The 18,692-nt window shown below is 33.6% G+C and overlaps 1 protein-coding gene and 1 long non-coding RNA gene across 11 annotated transcripts; both read left to right on the forward strand.

Moving 5' to 3' along the window:
- Positions 14,971-17,110, forward strand: LOC107619514. 10 transcript variants are annotated; one of them, XM_021111165.1, is made up of 5 exons: positions 14,971-15,412; positions 15,497-15,589; positions 15,729-15,878; positions 16,275-16,812; positions 16,891-17,110. In XM_021111165.1, exons 3-5 carry the CDS (start codon positions 15,805-15,807, stop codon positions 17,023-17,025), a joined length of 747 nt encoding a protein of 248 aa, XP_020966824.1. In that variant the 5' UTR covers positions 14,971-15,412; positions 15,497-15,589; positions 15,729-15,804; the 3' UTR covers positions 17,026-17,110. The 10 variants fall into 10 exon arrangements, with proteins under 10 accessions (XP_020966824.1, XP_020966822.1, XP_020966825.1 ...); XM_021111163.1 differs by having other exon boundaries at positions 15,508-15,589; XM_021111166.1 differs by having other exon boundaries at positions 15,508-15,589; positions 15,755-15,878.
- On the forward strand, positions 17,153-18,692 carry LOC107616844. The gene is made up of 3 exons (XR_001614664.2): positions 17,153-17,211; positions 17,821-17,965; positions 18,440-18,692. It is a non-coding gene; the product is annotated as an uncharacterized LOC107616844 (long non-coding RNA).

An 18,692-nucleotide genomic window follows, 5' to 3' on the forward strand; every position in this document is an offset into this window, starting at 1 on the left:
TTATCTCTTAAATTATTTTTAGAAAAATATCTTTATTATAATTATATTACAATTAGTGATGACATGTCACCATGTCATGTTGTTCTATGCTTTTTCATATAAGAAATTGATGATTTGTGCTTAAATATCGCATTCTTTTGTGCTTAAAAGGTATATTTCCTTGATCTTTTAATTTTATAAATCTTGTTGGAAATAAGGAGAAAAATAAGCAAAGAAGCACAAAATAAGAAAAAAAAAGAGCTTTGAGACACACTTTGAAGTTGGAGCACATTTTGGAGTCTTAGGCCACGCTTTTAAAAGCGTGGCCCATGACCAAACCAAGGGAAGAAAAGCGTGTCTCACAACAAGGAGTAAAGGCACAAAGCTCTTGCCAAGAGCTTTTTCGGGCTTGCCTTAAGGAAAATGAGCTTGGAGGCAAAAATTTTCGCTAAGTTAAACTTGGGCGCTCACAGCATGACCATGCCTCATTCAAAGTGCCATAACTTGAGCTACAGATGTCCGATTGATGTGCTTCCAGTTGCGTTGGAAAGCTGACATTTAGAGCTTTCCAACAATATATGGCAATCTATATTTCGTATGAAATTGAGGCACGATTGAAAGGCATCTTTAAGGACCAAAAATGAATCAAAGTGGCTTCACCAGGATTCGAAGAGGGAGACCAAGGAAAGCAAGGAAGTAGCGCTCTCCTTGAGAGCTCTAAGCTCTCCTTGAGAGCTTTATCGTGGGTCTCCTCATGAAAATGTAAGAAAAATGGCTCACAAAATGCTTCCATCATGGTTCAAACTTGGAGTTTCTCTCCAAAACAAAGGGATGCTTCTAATAGAGCTCTTACGGAGAGCTTTGAGCTCTTGGGGAGAGCTTTGCCCTGGGAGTGTGACCCATGGTCCAAAAATCAAATTAATTCAATTCCTGCACCAAAATTTAAAAGCCCATGGACATCACTTCAAGGCACAAGAACAAGTTAGCTTAGGAATTTATTTTTAATTGTAATTTGTTTAGAATTTTATTTTCATTTTCATTTTCATTTTTATTTTGTGAAAAGCCTATAAAAAGGCATCTGCTTCATTTCTTTAGGAGGCTGGCTCTACTAGAGAGCACTAGGGGAAATTGGGATTGAGAGCTGAATCTCTCCTCCTTGTTCTTGCTTTTGTATTTCTTACTTCTTGTCTTGGATCTTGAAAGTGAAGAGTTGAGGAAATTCTGTCTCAACCTCACCTTGAGATCTCTTTGTTTATTTTTCTGCATAATTCTAGAAACTGTAATTTGAATCCAAATTCTATTTACTGCTTTTATCTTCTACTTCTTCTGCAATTGTTTCTTTTACTTCTCTGCAATTATTATCTTGTTGGATCAAGGAAGGACTTGAGATCTAGACTTGTTTTCTAGTCTCATCCAATCCCTAAGATCTTCAACTTTCCTTTAGCTATTGCAATTGAGCTTCATTTTACTTTATGTTTCATTCTTCTTCAATTTCCTTTCTGTTTTGATCTTGAGAGCAAGTGAGCTCTTTGCTTTCTTTCTGTTTTTACTATTTCATTGAAATTGTTAGTTTCTCTTTGAGAATTAAAAATTGATCTAAGTCTTCTTGCTGATTTTCTCTTCCGCTACTTTTACTTTTCTGCAATTTCCTTTCCTGCATTCTGCACTTTCACATTTTTGTTCACATTGAGCTTGATTTAATTTCCTGCACATTTACATTTTCTGCAATTTAAATTTCCAGTTGATTAATCTATTGCTTTCTTTAATTTTCAGCACCCACTCCCCTTTACATTCACTGCAATTTACTTTTCTTGTAATTTAAGTTTCAGCTATTTTACTTTCTTGTTCTTTAAGTTACTTGCAATTTTACTTTCTACAGCTTTAAGATTCTTGTCAATTTACTTTCTGTTCTCAAAATTTCATCCAATTTCACTTCAATGTTAGCTTGACTAAACTAATCACCCACTAAAGTTGCTTGATCCATCAATCCCTATGGGATCGACCTCACTCTAAGTGAGTTTTACTACTTGATGCGACCCGGTATACTTGCCGGTGAGTTCTAGGTGTTGGAATTTCGGTTCCAACCAATCAAGTTTTTGGCGCCGTTGCCGGGGATTGATTTAGATCAACAATGATTAAGTGGGTGAGAAGTCTAGATCAAGCATTTTCTTTATTTTTTTTTCTATTTTAGATTGAAACCAAGGTGTTTGAGTTTTTGCCTCACTAAGAAATTCTCATCTCTGATATGAGTAATTTCAATTTTCCTTGGTGTTGTGTTTTCCAAAATTCAAATGGAGTTCAACTCATCTTATGATCAAACAAATTTTATGGGATATTACCCACCATCACCAATCTCTAATGGTGGCTAGAAATATCACCAAGAGAATACACATTCTAAGCACTCCAATTCATGGAGATTTGCTTCAGAGACACAAGATGAGCAAGAAAATCATATGGGATACCAACCACCACCACAAAATAATTCATATCATTATTCTCATGGTGGATGGAAGTATCACCAAGGAATGAAAGAGCATCCACCCTCACGTTCCAGTTTCTCATTTGAAAGTTCTTCATCACTTGATTATGCCTCAACACAAAGTTTCCTCCAAAATCCATACAAGTCATCCCATCAATCACACTACTCATTCCAAACCCCTCAACACAACTTCACCACAACATATTCATGTCACCAAAATTTCTCTCAACCTTCATCTCTTGAACCAGCAAATGAGGATTACCTTCAATGGTCCAAAGAACCCATAGAAAGCCGATGCCAAGCTATTGAAATACACAGAAAACTCATGGAAAGATACACACAATCTCAATCCTGGAAAGAAATCATCCTCAAGAAGATGAATGAGCCCTCAGAGCAAATAAGGAGGAACCTAGAACCATCAAACAGAGAGGATGAAGACCAATTTGTGGGTGAGGAAGTGAAAAAGTAAGATGAGGAAGCCTCTGTGTCAAGTAAAATTTCAATGGAAAAGGGGGTTGTGGAGGTGTTTGAACCTGTGGCTTCATATTCACAGAAGATAATTGAGGTGATAGAGGAACCTGAAACTTCTTTCCCAAAGAAATTAATGGAAAATCATGAAGAAGAAATGGAGGAAGATACTCAAGAGAATTCACACTCAACTGAAGCAGAGAAGTGCAAAGAGGAAAAGCTCATGGAACCACCAATGCAAAAAGCTCTTGATGAAGAAATCACTCCAACAATCACACAACCACCAAGACTTGGACTCAAGGAAGTAAAGGCAATTAACAAAAGCACCGAGAAGAGGATTGTGACCAAGCTACAAAGGACAATATTTATGAAGAAGAGAAGGTCAACTACAAGCAATCCTCCCCCTGATCCAGCAAGCAAGCTCAATCAAGTCATTAACAAAAGAAAGCTTGCTGAGGAGAGACCAAGACAGGGGGTAATAGCTGAATCTTCTCATCCCTTGAGGTCATTCCTCTTAACAAACTGGAAGAAGAGGAAGAAAGTGAACAACATGTCAACCATAGGTATAATTTCTCTTCTCTGCTTTATTTTCTTTCTTTGCTTTGTTTAAATTCAATAAATTGGCATATGGTTACATTCTAAGTTTGGTGTTGCCCTGCAACAATTTGTTTTCAATCCCTTTGAATGATTGCATCAATTCTACATGGAAGTGTTACACTAAGATTCTAAGTTTGGTGTGCCACTTATTTTTCTATGCAATTCATTCAGCAACACTACTTGTTTGCATAATCATAATGTTCTTTGCACTGTTATCTTTCTTTTAGTTAGACAATTTTAGTTTTCTCTTTGTTTTTAGTCATTTCCTTGTTTTAAATGCTTTCTTTTATTTACTATGTTTGTTAATACATTACCAAGAGAGCTTTATTCATGACAGATTCTTGGCTTGGTGATTGTATTTAACATATAATAGTTTCATTTGCTTAGTTTTTATTCAAATAAATTGATATGTGATTGCATTCTAAGTTTGGTGTTGCTATGCAACAAAATTTGGTTCCAATCCTTACTAGATACTTGCATCAATTCCAAGTAAAAGTGTCACACTAAGTTTGGTGTGCTACTTATTCTTTATGCAAAGTATTGTGCACACCTTCTTATGCTTGCAATCACAATATTTCTGTTTCTCTGTGCCTTGATTGTTATCCTTAATTTTGCTTGCTTAAAACACATGTGCTACTAATATTTCATTATGTAAGATATTCATGATCCATCTTAGCCCCATAGCCATTGTTCTAATTGTTGCTTGAGGATGAGCAAGCATTCTGAGTATTGGTATGGGAAGAAGGAAGAATAGAAGGAAAAGGACAACAATAGAGAAGAAGAATTGCAAGGTTGTAAAGTTCCTTTTTCCTCTCATTTGTTTCCAGCACTTAAATTGCATGATTGTCTTTATCTTCCCTGTTTACATGTGTGGTATAGATAAGCATAGCCTGCATCTTGATTTGTAACATGTTGCCATGCCATTATGACTATCAACTTGAGTTTTGTGAATTCAAAAGCAGTAAAGTATCATGATTATAAACAAACAAGGAATTAAAGAAGAGTTTAGCATGTGCATACAAGTATTGGAAAGCTAGTATGGTTAATTGTTGCTCAATTGCATTAGATTTTATTTAATTGAAGTTTTCATCTAGTACATTTTGTGAAATCTTTGAAAATCATGAAAACCTTGAAGAAGCAAATACAAATTTAAGCAAGAAAAGAAAAAGGGAAAAAATGAGAAAGCTGAAGGCTCTGAGTACCAATGGCAATTTATTTGTTAAGTACTTGTGGTGTTTATGTATCAAGCCAAATGCTTGAAAACAAAATACTTAGAAGTCAAGGCTAGGCTCAAGTGCAAAAGCACTCCCTCAAAGCTCAAGGTTCTGAGCATCAATGATTAGAGAGTCAAGAAAAGAAAAGAAAAATGAGCTTAATGAAGTCCTCTAATTCAAATGCTTGTGGTGCTTATGTATCAAGTGGTAATACTTGAAAACAAAGCATTTAGAATCGTAGCTTTGTTATTAACTCATGGGGCAAAGCACCCAAAAGGAGAAGCTAATAAGAAAATCAAAAGCTTGTTTCAAGAAAGAAAAATAAGGAAAAGATTTCATAAATTGAGCTAGATAGAAGCATCAGTTATTTACATTTCTTTTGTGATTGTAGCATGCTTAGAAAACTAGCTTACCATGAACATTGAGTTGCTATTCTTTTTACCTTGGATTATCAATCTTAATTGCATGATTCTTTTCTTGCTTGGGGACAAGCAAGGTTTAAGTTTGGTGTTGTGATGACATGTCACCATGTCATGTTTTTCTATGCTTTTTCATATAAGAAATTGATGATTTGTGCTTAAATATCGCACTCTTTTGTGCTTAAAAGGTATATTTCCTTAATCTTTTAATTTTATAAATATTGTAGGAAATAAGGAGAAAAATAAGTAAAGAAGCACAAAATAAGAAAAAAAAAAAGAGCTTTGGGGCACACTTTGAAGTTGGAGCACATTTTGGAGTCTTAGGCCACGCTTTTAAAAGCGTGGCCCATGACCAAACCAAGGGAAGAAAAGCGTGTCTCACAACAAGGAGCAAAAGCACAAAGCTCTTGCCAAGAGCCTAAAGCTCTTGCCAAGAGCTTTGTTTCAAAAGGCAAGGCAAAACTCAAAGCAAAGCTCTTGCCCAAAGCTCTTGCCAAGAGCTTTTTCGGGCTTGCCTCAAGGAAAATGAGTTTGGAGGCAAAAATTTTCGCTAAGTTAAACTTGGGCGCTCACAGCATGACCATGCCTCCTTCAAAGTGCCATAACTTGAGCTATAGATGTCCGATTGATGTGCTTCCAGTTGCGTTGGAAAGCTGACATTTAGAGCTTTCCAACAATATATGGCAATTTATATTTAGCATGAAATTAAGGCACGATTGAAAGGCATTTTTAAGGACCAAAAACAAGCAAAAATGAATCAAAGTGGCTTCACCAGGATTCGAAGAGGGAGACCAAGGGAAGCAAGGAAGTAGCGCTCAGCTCTCCTCGAGAGCTTTATCGTGGGTCTCCTCATGAAAATGTAAGAAAAATAGCTCACAAAATGCTTCCATCATGGTTCGAACTTGGAGTTTCTCTCCAAAACAAAGGGGTGCTTCTAATAGAGCTCTTACGGAGAGCTTTGAGCTCTTGGGGAGAGCTTTGCCCTGGGAGTGTGACCCATGGTCCAAAAATCAAATTATTTCAATCCTGCACCAAAATTTAAAAGCCCATGGACATCACTTCAAGGCACAAGAACAAGTTAGCTTAGGAAGTTATTTTTAATTGTAATTTGTTTAGAATTTCATTTTCATTTTTATTTTGTGAAAAGCCTATAAAAAGGCATCTGCTTCATTTCTTTAGGAGGCTGGCTCTACTAGAGAGCACTAGGGGAAATTGGGATTGAGAGCTGAGTCTCTCCTCCTTGTTCTTGCTTTTGCATTTCTTACTTCTTGTCTTGGATCTTGAAAGTGAAGAGTTGAGGAAATTCTGTCTCAACCTCACCTTGAGATCTCTTTGTTTATTTTTTTGCATAATTCTAGAAACTGTGATTTGAATCCAAATTCTATTTACTGCTTTTATCTTCTACTTCTTCTGCAATTGTTTCTTTTACTTCTCTGCAATTATTCTCTTGTTGGATCAAGGAAGGACTTGAGATCTAGACTTGTTTTCTAGTCTCATCCAACCCCTGAGATCTTCAACTTTCCTTTAGCTATTGCAATTGAGCTCCATTTTACTTTCTGTTTCATTCTTCTTCAATTTCCTTTCTGTTTTGATCTTGAGAGTAAGTGAGCTCTTGGCTTTCTTTCTGTTTTTACTATTTCATTGAAATTGTTAGTTTCTCTTTGAGAATTAAAAATTGATCTAAGTCTTCTTGCTGATTTCCTCTTCTGCTACGTTTACTTTTCTGCAATTTCCTTTCCTGCATTCTGTACTTTCACATTTTTGTTCACATTGAGCTTGATTTAATTTCCTGCACATTTACATTTTCTGCAATTTAAATTTCCAGTTGCTTGATCTATTGCTTTCTTTAATTTTTCAGCACCCACTCCCCTTTACATTCACTGCAATTTACTTTTTTTGTAATTTAAGTTTCAGCTATTTTACTTTCTTGTTCTTTAAGTTACTTGCAATTTTACTTTCTGCAGCTTTAAGATTCTTGTCAATTTACTTTCTGTTCTCAAAATTTCATCCAATTTCACTTCAATGTTAGCTTGACTAAACTAATCACCCACTAAAGTTGCTTGATCCATCAATCTCTGTGGGATCGACCTCACTCTTAGTGAGTTTTACTACTTGATGTGACCCGGTATACTTGCCGGTGAGTTCTAAGTGTTGGAATTTCGGTTCCAACCCATCAATTAGCATTTAATGAATAATGCATGATTATACCAATTTTGAAAAATATCTTTATTATAATTATATAAAATAATCTACTTAATATACTAAAATTGGATTTTTCCCCAGCTAATGAAAGTAAGGTGTCAATTTCTCATGAATTTATTTTCTTTTCAAAATAAAGGCACTATTCTCTCTTCTAAATTTATTTATAAAAAATATTTTTATTAGAATTATATTACAATTAGCATTTAATGAATAATGCATAATTATACTGATTTAAAAAATATCTTAATTATAATTATATAAAAAGTTAAACATAAATTTATAATTCTAATTGCTATAAATATGATACTAACGTTCATAGTGGTAAATTAATATTGCAATAATTAATTTCTATAATTATTTTTGTACTACTAAAGGCTATATATAATGTTTCTTTGTGGTTAGTGAGTCTAAATCTAAGAATCAAAGCATTTTTTTTCTAATCTGTTATTTTTTTTGATTGGGCAATTGTTTCTAAGGAGATTTGTAGGTCAAGTTCAAGTCACATTCTCTCTACGTTTTCTACGTTTGTCCAAAAATATTCGAAGTGGAGCATATAATGAGATCGGATTTCCTCAATTTAGGTTCAATTTTGAAAAATTCGTGCCACCTTGAAGATGCAATTCAAAGATTGGTACTATATTTAAATTTTTTTCTCTTAAACTTTTTGTATTAAAAATAATTTTATAACATATTATATTTTTTTAAGAAACTACCGGTCTTTTGGTGCATTAATGCAATGCCATTGAAGAGAATAAAAGTCAATTTAATTTGACAATGTTAACAAGAAGATAGTCTGAATTTGTACCGATTCTAAGTATTCGATCTTATGATATTATTTCGGTTGGTTGTTACGAGAATGACTCTAATCTATACATATCTAAGTATTAGAATAGATTAAATATTATTTAAATAATTTAGTTCTAATATTGGTAGTTGATTAAATTAGTTTTAGAGAAATTTAAATTGTTGTCTCAATTTATATATTATGACTATTCTTTATGGATATGTTATTTTTAAACTTTTTAATATGATTTTTTTTAAGTTTGTTTTTTTTATATATGTATCACCTTTTTTTTGTATTTCAGATTAGTAATGCAATTATTAAGAGAAATGTAATTCATCAATAAATTAGAATGATTAAAAGTTTAATTAAGATTAACTAACATCTGTTTTGGACACAAGATTGATTAATTAAGATTAAGGCGTGAAAAAGGAAAAAGAGTCACAATACGTGGTTTTGCTTTCTTGCTAATATATAAAAATACGTGAAAGAAAAAAAATTAAAATATCACCATTTAAAAAAAATATATAATAAGCAGTAAATTTTCTTTTATGTTTATTATTTAAAAAATTTATAATTTTCACATAGTTTTTATTCTATTTTTTTTTATACCTAATGACTATTGACTACGATCCTATTAATAGTATCACCTATAGTAGATTATACAAAGAGAAAGTATGAAAAATAAAGACAAGAATTATAAGGCTATAAAAAGTTCTATTCAAATTTGACAAAAATAAGACGGTTTACATAGAAATAGTTCTGATAGATGATAAGATTAATTGATTCATTTACTAAATTTTTTTAAGTAATGCTAAGTTCAATTTATAAATAGAGTTTAATTTTGATGCACTGACAGTGTAAAGCGTTTTACATAGTCGTGTAATCATATCCGTTATTTTGGATGACCATTCACGCGGTCAATGTGAAATGTATTTATTTTTATTGATGTGTCATTACGTAATTGGATACACGTGTAAAACTACTTTACACTCTCAGTGCATCAAAATTAAATTCTTATAAATATTTGTAGTTCATATTTTAAGTTAATTTTATAAGTACACTATTTTACAACTCAAAGACAATTCTTTTTAATAGCTTTGTAAATGCTAATAGCTTTTATATTTAATTTATTTTGCAATACGATAAAATTCATTGTTCAATCAAGTCAAAGACAATTCTTTTTAATAGCTTTGTAAATGCTAATAGCTTTGTAAATGCTAATAGCTTTTATATTTAATTTGTTTTGCAATACGATAAAATTCATTTTTCAATCAAGAATTATTTGACAAAAATATTTGAGAATGAATTGGTAGAAAGGAAAGTCTATGTCTTCTCAAATTTTGAGATTGAGAAATCAAGCGGAATATATCTTCTGACTGTACGTACACATGTGCAAAATATCTTTTAAGATGGAGTTAGGTATAGTACATTTGGTCGATGATCGTAAAATTTTGGATAATCATTTTAATTTGCTTGATCATGCTGATATATTGAAACAAACAAATGAACGATTCTACTTATTTGGTACGTAATTAATTTATATTAACCCACACAAAATTATTTTTCTTTTGATTTAAGTTTTGCCAAAAAATTGTATAATAACATCATTTTATCGATAACAAAAATTTTAACAGTTTATTTATGAAAATATTTGAAATTGTATTGTGACTTTTTTTTAAAGGTATATTCTTTTATTAATATACTATTGTTAGTTTTATCGTTTAATATAAAATAAATCAGTAAATTCTTTTTATTTTATACACGTTCGAAGTTATAATTTCTTATATTATTCACTCATTTGTCTTTAATTTGGTACTTTTAATTCAATTTTTTTGTTCAATTAGATGTTATTAGATTCTTGACTAGAAAAGAAAAACTTATATCATGGTCAAAAATAGAGAGAAGTGACCAGTACATTGTGATTGATCTTCATGATTTGCAGTATGTAAAATTTTAATATGAATATTTCTTTAGGTTATAATTATGTGTTGTGGTGCAATTTTTTTTCTTTATATATTACTACTTACTCCCTTAATTCTCGCTTTCATTCAAAAATGAGAAAAAAAATTTAATGTATACTATGAAATCAATTTACAATCCAATTACTTGATCATCTATGTGATCGCCAAGCAACCGAATACATAATTTATTCTCTAATTTATAAAATTTAACAAAGACATTGGTAAACATATTGATTTCGCATTTCTTTATATATTTTATTTATTTATGTTATATTTGTAATTATATTATATCTATTTTTATCAATATATTTTTTTTAAAAATATCGTTAGTGTTAGCACATTGTGTATTAAATAAATTAAATAATAGAAACACGCAACTATTTTCTTTTTCAGTCAAGATTAAGTAAAATACTGTATTTTAGACTTGCAATATCAACATATTAATAATAGTAAAATGAAGAAAAAATGTAATATTATATCAAAAAAATTTTTTTAATCATAATTGTAATTTATGATTGAAATCATAATTTAAATATTTTAAACGGGATAATTTCATTTAGAGAATCCATAATTCAAACATAATTTTTATACACTTAATAGCTACATTCGAGTTAATACATTTAATACTATATTTAAAAAAATACGAACAATGCACATCATATTATTTATTTATTAATTAAATTATTACAATTCAAATTAATTTTAATAGAATAATTTAAAATTATAATTTCAGTTTTATCACGTGCATGGCACAGGTTATTACACTTGTTATATATTAAAAATAAGAGAGTAATATGAAAAGTGTATTATTGAGTGTGAATCGAAAGGTAAAATGTATAAGAGTATATATAGGTGCTAGAAGAATCAAAGTAATCAAAGTACAAAATCCTACAATAAATATACAGATATGCTATATAAATATAAATGATATTAACTGATATTAATTGATCATAATTATACTCTAACATCCCCACGCAAACTCAAGTGGGAGCTAAAGATACCATCCTAAATTTGGATATTAGAGTTCGAAAACGAGTAGGATGATGAGTATTCGTGAAGATATCTACAGTTTGATCCAAAGTTCCAACAGCTATGAGACGAACAACATCAATAAAGAGACGTTGCCGAACAAAGTGACAATCAATCTCAATGTGTTTGGTGCGTTCATGAAAGAAATTATTATGGGCAATCTGATTAGCACTGCGGTTGTCACAAAAAATATCAGTCGGGGACGACTGAGGAGCAACCAAGTCTTCGAGAAGTCAACGAATTGAAACAATCTCAGTGGTGTCAGCGAGAGAACGATATTCAACTTTTGTGCTTGAGGGAGTAGTGAACATTTGCTTCTTGGTTCGCCAGGAAATAAGAGAGTCACTAAGAAACAAATAATAACTAGTAGTAGAACGACAATTAGTGGGATCACCATCCCAATCAGCATCTGAGTATGCCTGAAGGGATAAAAATGAATGGGCAGAAAAATAAAGTCCATGAAACAGAATGCCTTTGATGTAGCGAAGAATGCAAAGAACGACCGCATAGTGAGTAGTACGAGGAACTGACAAGAACTGGCTAAGAACATGAACTAGATAGGCGATGTCTGGGCATGTGACAGTCAAGTAGACGAGACATCTAACTAACTGCCGATAAACAGTAGGATTATCCAAAACAGTGCCATCCATAAAGGTAAATCGAACATTAGGCTCAAGGGGAGTAGACTCAGTGCGACTATTTATAATCCGGGCGCGAGTAAGAAGATCTGAAGCATACTTATCTTGAGAGAGATAGATACCGACATCTATGGATATGACCTCTAAACTAAGAAAATAACCGAGAGAACCAAGATCTTTCATCTCAAAAGTATGGTGAAGGGAGGCTTTGAGATCAGAGATACCATCAACATCATCTCTAGTAATGATCATGTCATCAACATACAAAAAATAGAAGAACAACTCCACATTCACTTTTACAAATAAATAGAGCATTCTCATGAGAGCTGCAAGTGAAACCGAGATTGCATATAGTGGTGTTGAACTTGTCAAACCATTCACGAGAAGCTTGCTTAAGACCATGAAGTGCCTAGCGAAGGAGACAAACTTTGCTAGGAGGACAAAGATAACTCGGAGGTGGTTTTATATAGACTTTTTTTTTCAAATCCCATTAAAAAAAAGTATTCTTCACATTCATCTGACTGAGAGACCATTTTTTGACTGCAGCAATGGCAAGGAGAGTTCGGACAGATGTGAGACAAGCAACAAGAGCAAAAGTCTCTTTATAATCAATACTATACTCTTGCGTGCAACCTTGAGCAACCAATCATGCCTTATAACGGTCAATAGAACCATCATAGCAAGTCTTGATCTTGTATACCCATCTACTACCCACAACTTTCTGATCAGAAAGAGGATCAACCAAGTCCTAATGTGTACTTTTTTAAGTGCCTGAATTTCTTCCTGCATTGCTTGCTGCCAACTTGAATTTGTGGAGGCTTCTCTGAATGACTTAGGTTCATGGTGATGAAGAATAGTAGAAAAACAATGATAATCAAGAAGATGAGGAGGTGAATTTTTTACCGTAGAAGAACGAGTGGAAGGAGGAGGCATGACAACAGGAGCAGAATGATCATCCGGTCTAGAATCATTGGGAGATGGAGAAAGTGGTAGAGTAGAAGACTATAGAGGTTGACCCGAGATAGAACCTATAGAATCATCACTAGGAAAAATTAACATTGGAATTAGTGAAAAATGGTGACTGAGTAGGAAGAATGGACTCAAATGAGGAGAACGTAGAAAATATGTGATGTTTACAAAATACAACATGACGAGATATACGAATACGTTTAGCGAGAGGATCCCAACAACGATAACCCTTGTGTTCAGTACCATAACCAAGGAAACAACACATGCGAGTCCGAGGTTCAAGTTTACTATGTTAATGAGGCTGAAGAAGAACAAAACAAACACAACCAAAAACTCGAAGAGAAATGTAATCTGGAGAGATATGATAAAAACCTTCAAAGGGAGTAATGTTATCAAAGACAAAAGAAGAAAGTCTATTGATAACATAAACAACAGTAAAAACAGCTTCACCCTAAATACGCTCAAGACACGAAGAAGAAATGATTATTGCACGAACAGAGTAAAAAATATGACGGTGTTTGTGTTCAACTCGTCCATTTTGTTGAGATGTACCAAGGCAAGAAAACTTAGACAAAGTACCCTATTCTACAAGAAAAGTTAAAAGTTTAGAGTCACGGTATTTCATAACATTATTGAGTCAAAAAATTTTAATGACCTTAAAAAATTGAATTTTAATCATAGTGGCAAAGTTAATATAAATCTGAGGTAGCTCATGGCGATTAGTCTTCAAATAAACTCAAGTAAAGTATAAATAATCATCAATAAAAATAATAAAATATCGAGACCCTCCCATAGAAGTGGTGGGAGCGGGCTCCAAACATCAGAGTGGATAAAATTAAAAAGAAAGCAAGCAAGAGATGAATTATTATGAAAAGATAAAGTAAGTTGTTTGGTAGTTTAACAAGAAATGCAATCAAAAGACTTATTATTAACCTGACCTAAAACACCTGACACAAGTGGGTGCAATTTTCCTAAGGAGCTGTGGGCAAGACGGTGATACCACAAGTGAAAGGTAGATAGAGAAGAAGCAGCATAGATATTTGACACAGGAGGAATATGAAGAGTCTCAAGTTCATCAACCTTTCGACCTTATGTCCAGTCCCGATGATTTGTCCCGTCCGACGATCCTATACACAACAACTAGAAATGAAAAATTTGACATCAAAACCGAGATTAACAAGTTGACCAATAAAAATAAGATTAAAGTTTAATTTTGGAATATAATAAGTATTAGGGATATCAAGAGTTGACTGGAAAATAGAACCTATGTGTGTCTTGTGCAAGAGGGAACCATCAGCAGCATTGACAGAAGGTGCATTTATGGTGGTAGACAAAGCCAAGAAAAGATAACGCAAAGGAGACATGTGATGAAAATAACCGGAATCAAAATACCATTTAAAATTACCTGAAGGAGTCGAAAAAGAAGCAAGAGTATTTTCAGAACGGGAGAGAAGATGCTTAAGAAGAGTCGCAATATCAGATAGAGAGACAGGAGACGGGTTGAGAGGAGCAGAATTGGTAGATTCAGTAGTAGCAGTAACAACAGAAATAGACACATTCTTGGAGAAATTGGGATGAGAATGATACTTGAGTTGATCAGGACGTGGTGGGAGAGTAGGACAGGTAGTAATCAAATATCCCGAGAGCATGTAATATAATGGCAGAACAGATGTGGACAATTGTAGCTAATGTGACCTTTCTGTTGGCATTTGCGACCTTCAATAGAAGGACAGTCTGAGAAGAGGTGTCCAAAACAGTTACAGTTTCGACAGAATTTACTCTTTCTGTCTGTGGCAGCAAAAACATCTGATTTTTCCATAATAATAGATACAGAGATCAAAGAGAGGAGAGAAAACTGCAAATTTGGGTTAGAAAACGAGAAAACGGAGGACAGAATCGGAAAGAGCTCACCAAACACTACAAGAAAAATACCCATTCAGCCACACTTTTTTTAAGCTACATTTGAAAAACGTAGCCTATTCTATGAATAGGCTACGCTTTTTTCCGTGTTGCCTTTTTATAAGAGAAAATGATACATAATTGTGGCATCATTTAAAAAGTGTAGCCTTAGATATTATAGAAATCACTTATAAAGCGTAGCCGTAGGTTGATATCTATAGATTCACTTTTTCTATCAAAGAGGGCGCTTTTAGAAGGTAGCCTATTTGTTAAATTTTGGGTGCGTTTTAAAAGTGATGCCTAATGTATCTAGAGCCAAATACACCCACAACACTTAGTAATTTTTTTCCTCCTTATCACTAAATCACATTCACGTTCCAGCACGGCAGAACCCTCACTTTCGCAACTCACCCTAACCCTAACTCACCTTCGCCACGCACCCTTTCACACACACACCCAGATCCGAGTGAATGAGTGAACCAGAGGGAGGGGAGGAGGAAGACAGAGATGAGAGCGCGAGCGAGAGACCAGAGAGTGAGAGGGGGTCACCGCCGCAACGCCGCCATCACCGTCGTGGAGGAGGGAGTCCAGAGGAGAGAGAGAGAAAGATGATTCGCAGACTAAATGGAGAGAAAGGACGAAGACGCGACGCGAGAGAGAAGGAGGCTATTCCACCGTGCACTATGGTCGCTCCTGGGGTCAATTGAAGCCGCCGCCGCTGCTAGGGCTTGCCGTGCTCCTGTCCTCACTTTCGGCTTCTACGATTTACTTCCTGTTCGTACTCCCAACCCCGCTCTCTCTCCAACTTTCATTTCATTCTCATTTCAATTTCAATTTCAATTTCGATGTCTCTGCAAGCGTTTCATCAGTGCCGTTTTCGATGCCAAGGGTGCGGATGCAATTCTCTCCTTTGAAAAGTTCTGCTGCAATCTCCCCAGACCTCTTCTTCAGGTTCCGGTTTCTATTTGGATTACTTTTCTCAATTCGATTTTGATCCATCTGCTAATTAATTGGGTTGATTAATACCAGATCATATATCTCACCATAATCAGTTCAACATATTATTTCATTGTAAAATCGTGTTTAACAGATCATATATGATTAATGTGAATGAAGAACACTAGGTTGAGTTAAATTGAATTGAATTATGGATAAGACATAAGAGCATGTTAGCTGGTTTGGAATCACTTCCAGAAGCTTATCAGCAAAGAATAGTGTCCATGATGGAACAAGTTAGCTGGTAAACATCATTGCTGGATTCTAAATAAATCAATATCTGTTATGTATCATGTTATTAAGATGTGGACACATGTATCTTATGTTAACATTTTAGTCAACGTGAATAACCTTATTATTATTATTATTATCAAATAGTAATGGTATATTAGTTTAGCTAAGTAATAAGTGAGTTTTTATTTTTAGTTATTTGATTACATGTTCTATCTTATAACCCCAAAATCATGTTCACCCCAATTAAATTGTACAAAGCTTGTTGCTGCGACACTGAATAAAAATATGCTATAAAAATTCAGCTAATGATAAATTCTGTCTTGTTAAATTATTTTGGATTTTGATTTTGATGCATTACCTAATCATCCTTTTAAGTCTTGTTTGTTTATACTGATGCTTCTTGAAGGGTTAATTCATCAATAAGAATGGCTTTGCATGGTTGCTATTGTCACCATATAAAGTTGACAAATCATAGAAGAACACCAAACTCCTTCAGCTTCTCATCCTACATTTCGAATCCCAAGTTTCCAAAGAATAAAAGGGGACAGCGTGATTCATCAGAGAATGATGCATATCCCAGGTTCCTGGTTGTAATGCGTCAGACAGAATTGCCTGCATCAAATTCAAAGTATGGTACCAATGGAAAAGCTGTTAGAATGGTACCCTCAAGTGAGGTAGTGAAGAGAAGCACACTGTCAGATAATAAGGTGAAGACAGTGAATGGTGCAAAACAAAATGTTAATAGAGCAGCAACTATTGTAAAAAGAGATGTTAACCCACCCTTAACCAAGGCAGTGAAATCAAGAACCTCTGAAGAACTTCCACCGCTGGAGGAGCTCAAGGTTTTGCAGCTTGGTCCAACTTTCATCAAGCTTGGGCAGTTATCATCAACAAGGTCAGATCTATTTCCACGTGAATTTGTGGATGAGCTAGCAAAGTTGCAGGTATAGATTCTTTGACATGAAATGGTAAGTGTTGATTCTTAGATCAATGTATTCTGAATATAAGATTGTTCTTGACAGGACAAGGTCCCTGCCTTCTCTCCAAAGAAAGCAAAAAGCTTCATTGAGAGTGAATTGGGAGCTTCCATTAGCTTACTGTTTAGGGAGTTCGAAGATCGGCCAATAGCCGCTGCTAGTCTTGGTCTGGTAGCATAAGATCAGCCTACTGCTTACTTTCTCTGAGGATTGATATGATCCAGTAATGATCTTAATACTGTTTAGGTTCATCGTGCTATCCTGCATTTAAGAGAAAAAGTAGTCATCAAAGTTCAAAGGCCTGGTCTGAATGGTATTTTGGTTCTGTCCCATCAGTATTTTACCAATGATTTCTTTGATTTTCAGGTAAAATTTGAAATTTATGCTATAAAATATTTGAAGTGCACATTACTAGACAGAACACATTCTCATTTGCATTAATATATCGTTCATTTCAACTTGTGCCGGTCATATTTGGGATGTTTGTGTACAAGGCTGCAGTTCTAGTTCAAGTTTATAGAGACAATGAAGACTTGCAATTAGTATTTTCAGAAAATGACTTAATTGAATGATATTTTATTTGAAGGGAAATGAAGAAAGCTACAACCAAAGCTATTCACTGCTTAAAGTCCTTCAAATTTTAATGGTTGAGGCCATTGTTGGCATAGTTAGAGTTGGTCAATTGGTTCTAATAATTACCAGAGGATGCAGCTTTGATATGTCCAGTTTTTATTTTAATTTGTTCATTCCAATTTAAGATTCCAATCATAGTTCTCTATTAATGAACTGAGTTTGATTGAGTTGCAAAAGTATTATATGTAATGTAATATGAATGCAGGAAATAATTAGGGGTGTGACATGGCTTCTACATTATTTTTGGAATGTACACAATTAGCATGTTTATTTGATTCTCGATTTGGTAGTGAATTTGTTTGAAGTTATTTATTATGATGATGAATTATTGATTTGCTGCAGATTGAGCATTAAGATCCAGTTGCATCTGATGCATTCCATGAATGGTAACCGCCAATGATTCAGATTAAGTCTCCATTTGGAACTGGGAACACCGCCAATGCTGATCTGCTCTCTGCTCGCCCAGTCTTCGTCACTGCCTTTATAAGTAAGTGATATGCATTCAAAATACCTGAAAACTTTTAATGATGTTAAAGTTTAAGATTAATTTGAATATTGATCCATTTGCTTGATCTAAATATCTATTGACATGTTATAATCTTCTAGATGTTGTTCTTTGTTATTATTAACAAAGTCTCTGTTGCAATGGTGGATCATGTAAATTTGATTAAAGTGTTGTCAGAATTTTGTTGAAAATTGACAAAAAGAGGTAAGAATTAGGATGTTAGAATTGAGGTTGTGACTAATTGAATGATGATGATGCCGAAAATTCTGATTGTTAGAGTGCAGAATTCATGAGTAAATTCACTTTGCTTGTTTTGTTATGTTTGAAGTTGCAATTTGACTTTTCAACTGTAGTTGAATGAGTGATTTTCTTATAGTGAGAAGATTAATATGTTAATTATTTTTTTCTTGTTGCATTTTTTTCAAATGATAATCATTTTTTTATATAATTATGCAGGATAATTTTGGAGATGTGAATGAAGATTGAGATATTTATCATGATAGTTTATTGGCAAAGATAGAGTGTTCGAAATTGAAAGATGTATGGTTGATGATGATGTCTTTTATTAGAAGATACATTTATATGATATAATATTTTGGTCATTCCTAGTTTAGTAGTAGTAAACTCTAAGTACATTATATGAGTATGCTTATTCTAGTTTGAGATATATGAATACTCGAAATTATGATTATCCCAATATTTTTGGTTC

The sequence above is a fragment of the Arachis ipaensis genome, chromosome B09, assembly GCF_000816755.2.
Source record: "Arachis ipaensis cultivar K30076 chromosome B09, Araip1.1, whole genome shotgun sequence".
NCBI classification, from domain to species: Eukaryota; Viridiplantae; Streptophyta; class Magnoliopsida; order Fabales; family Fabaceae; genus Arachis; species Arachis ipaensis.

Coding starts and splice junctions, on each gene's coding strand:
- LOC107619514 (XM_016321808.2), top strand. CDS start 15,805: ATGTTAGCTGGTTTGGAATCACTTCCAGAAGCTTATCAGCAAAGAATA. Junction 15,879..16,274: donor ATGATGGAACAAGTTAGCTG/GTAAACATCATT, acceptor TGCTTCTTGAAG/GGTTAATTCATCAATAAGAA. Junction 16,813..16,890: donor ATGAGCTAGCAAAGTTGCAG/GTATAGATTCTT, acceptor TGTTCTTGACAG/GACAAGGTCCCTGCCTTCTC.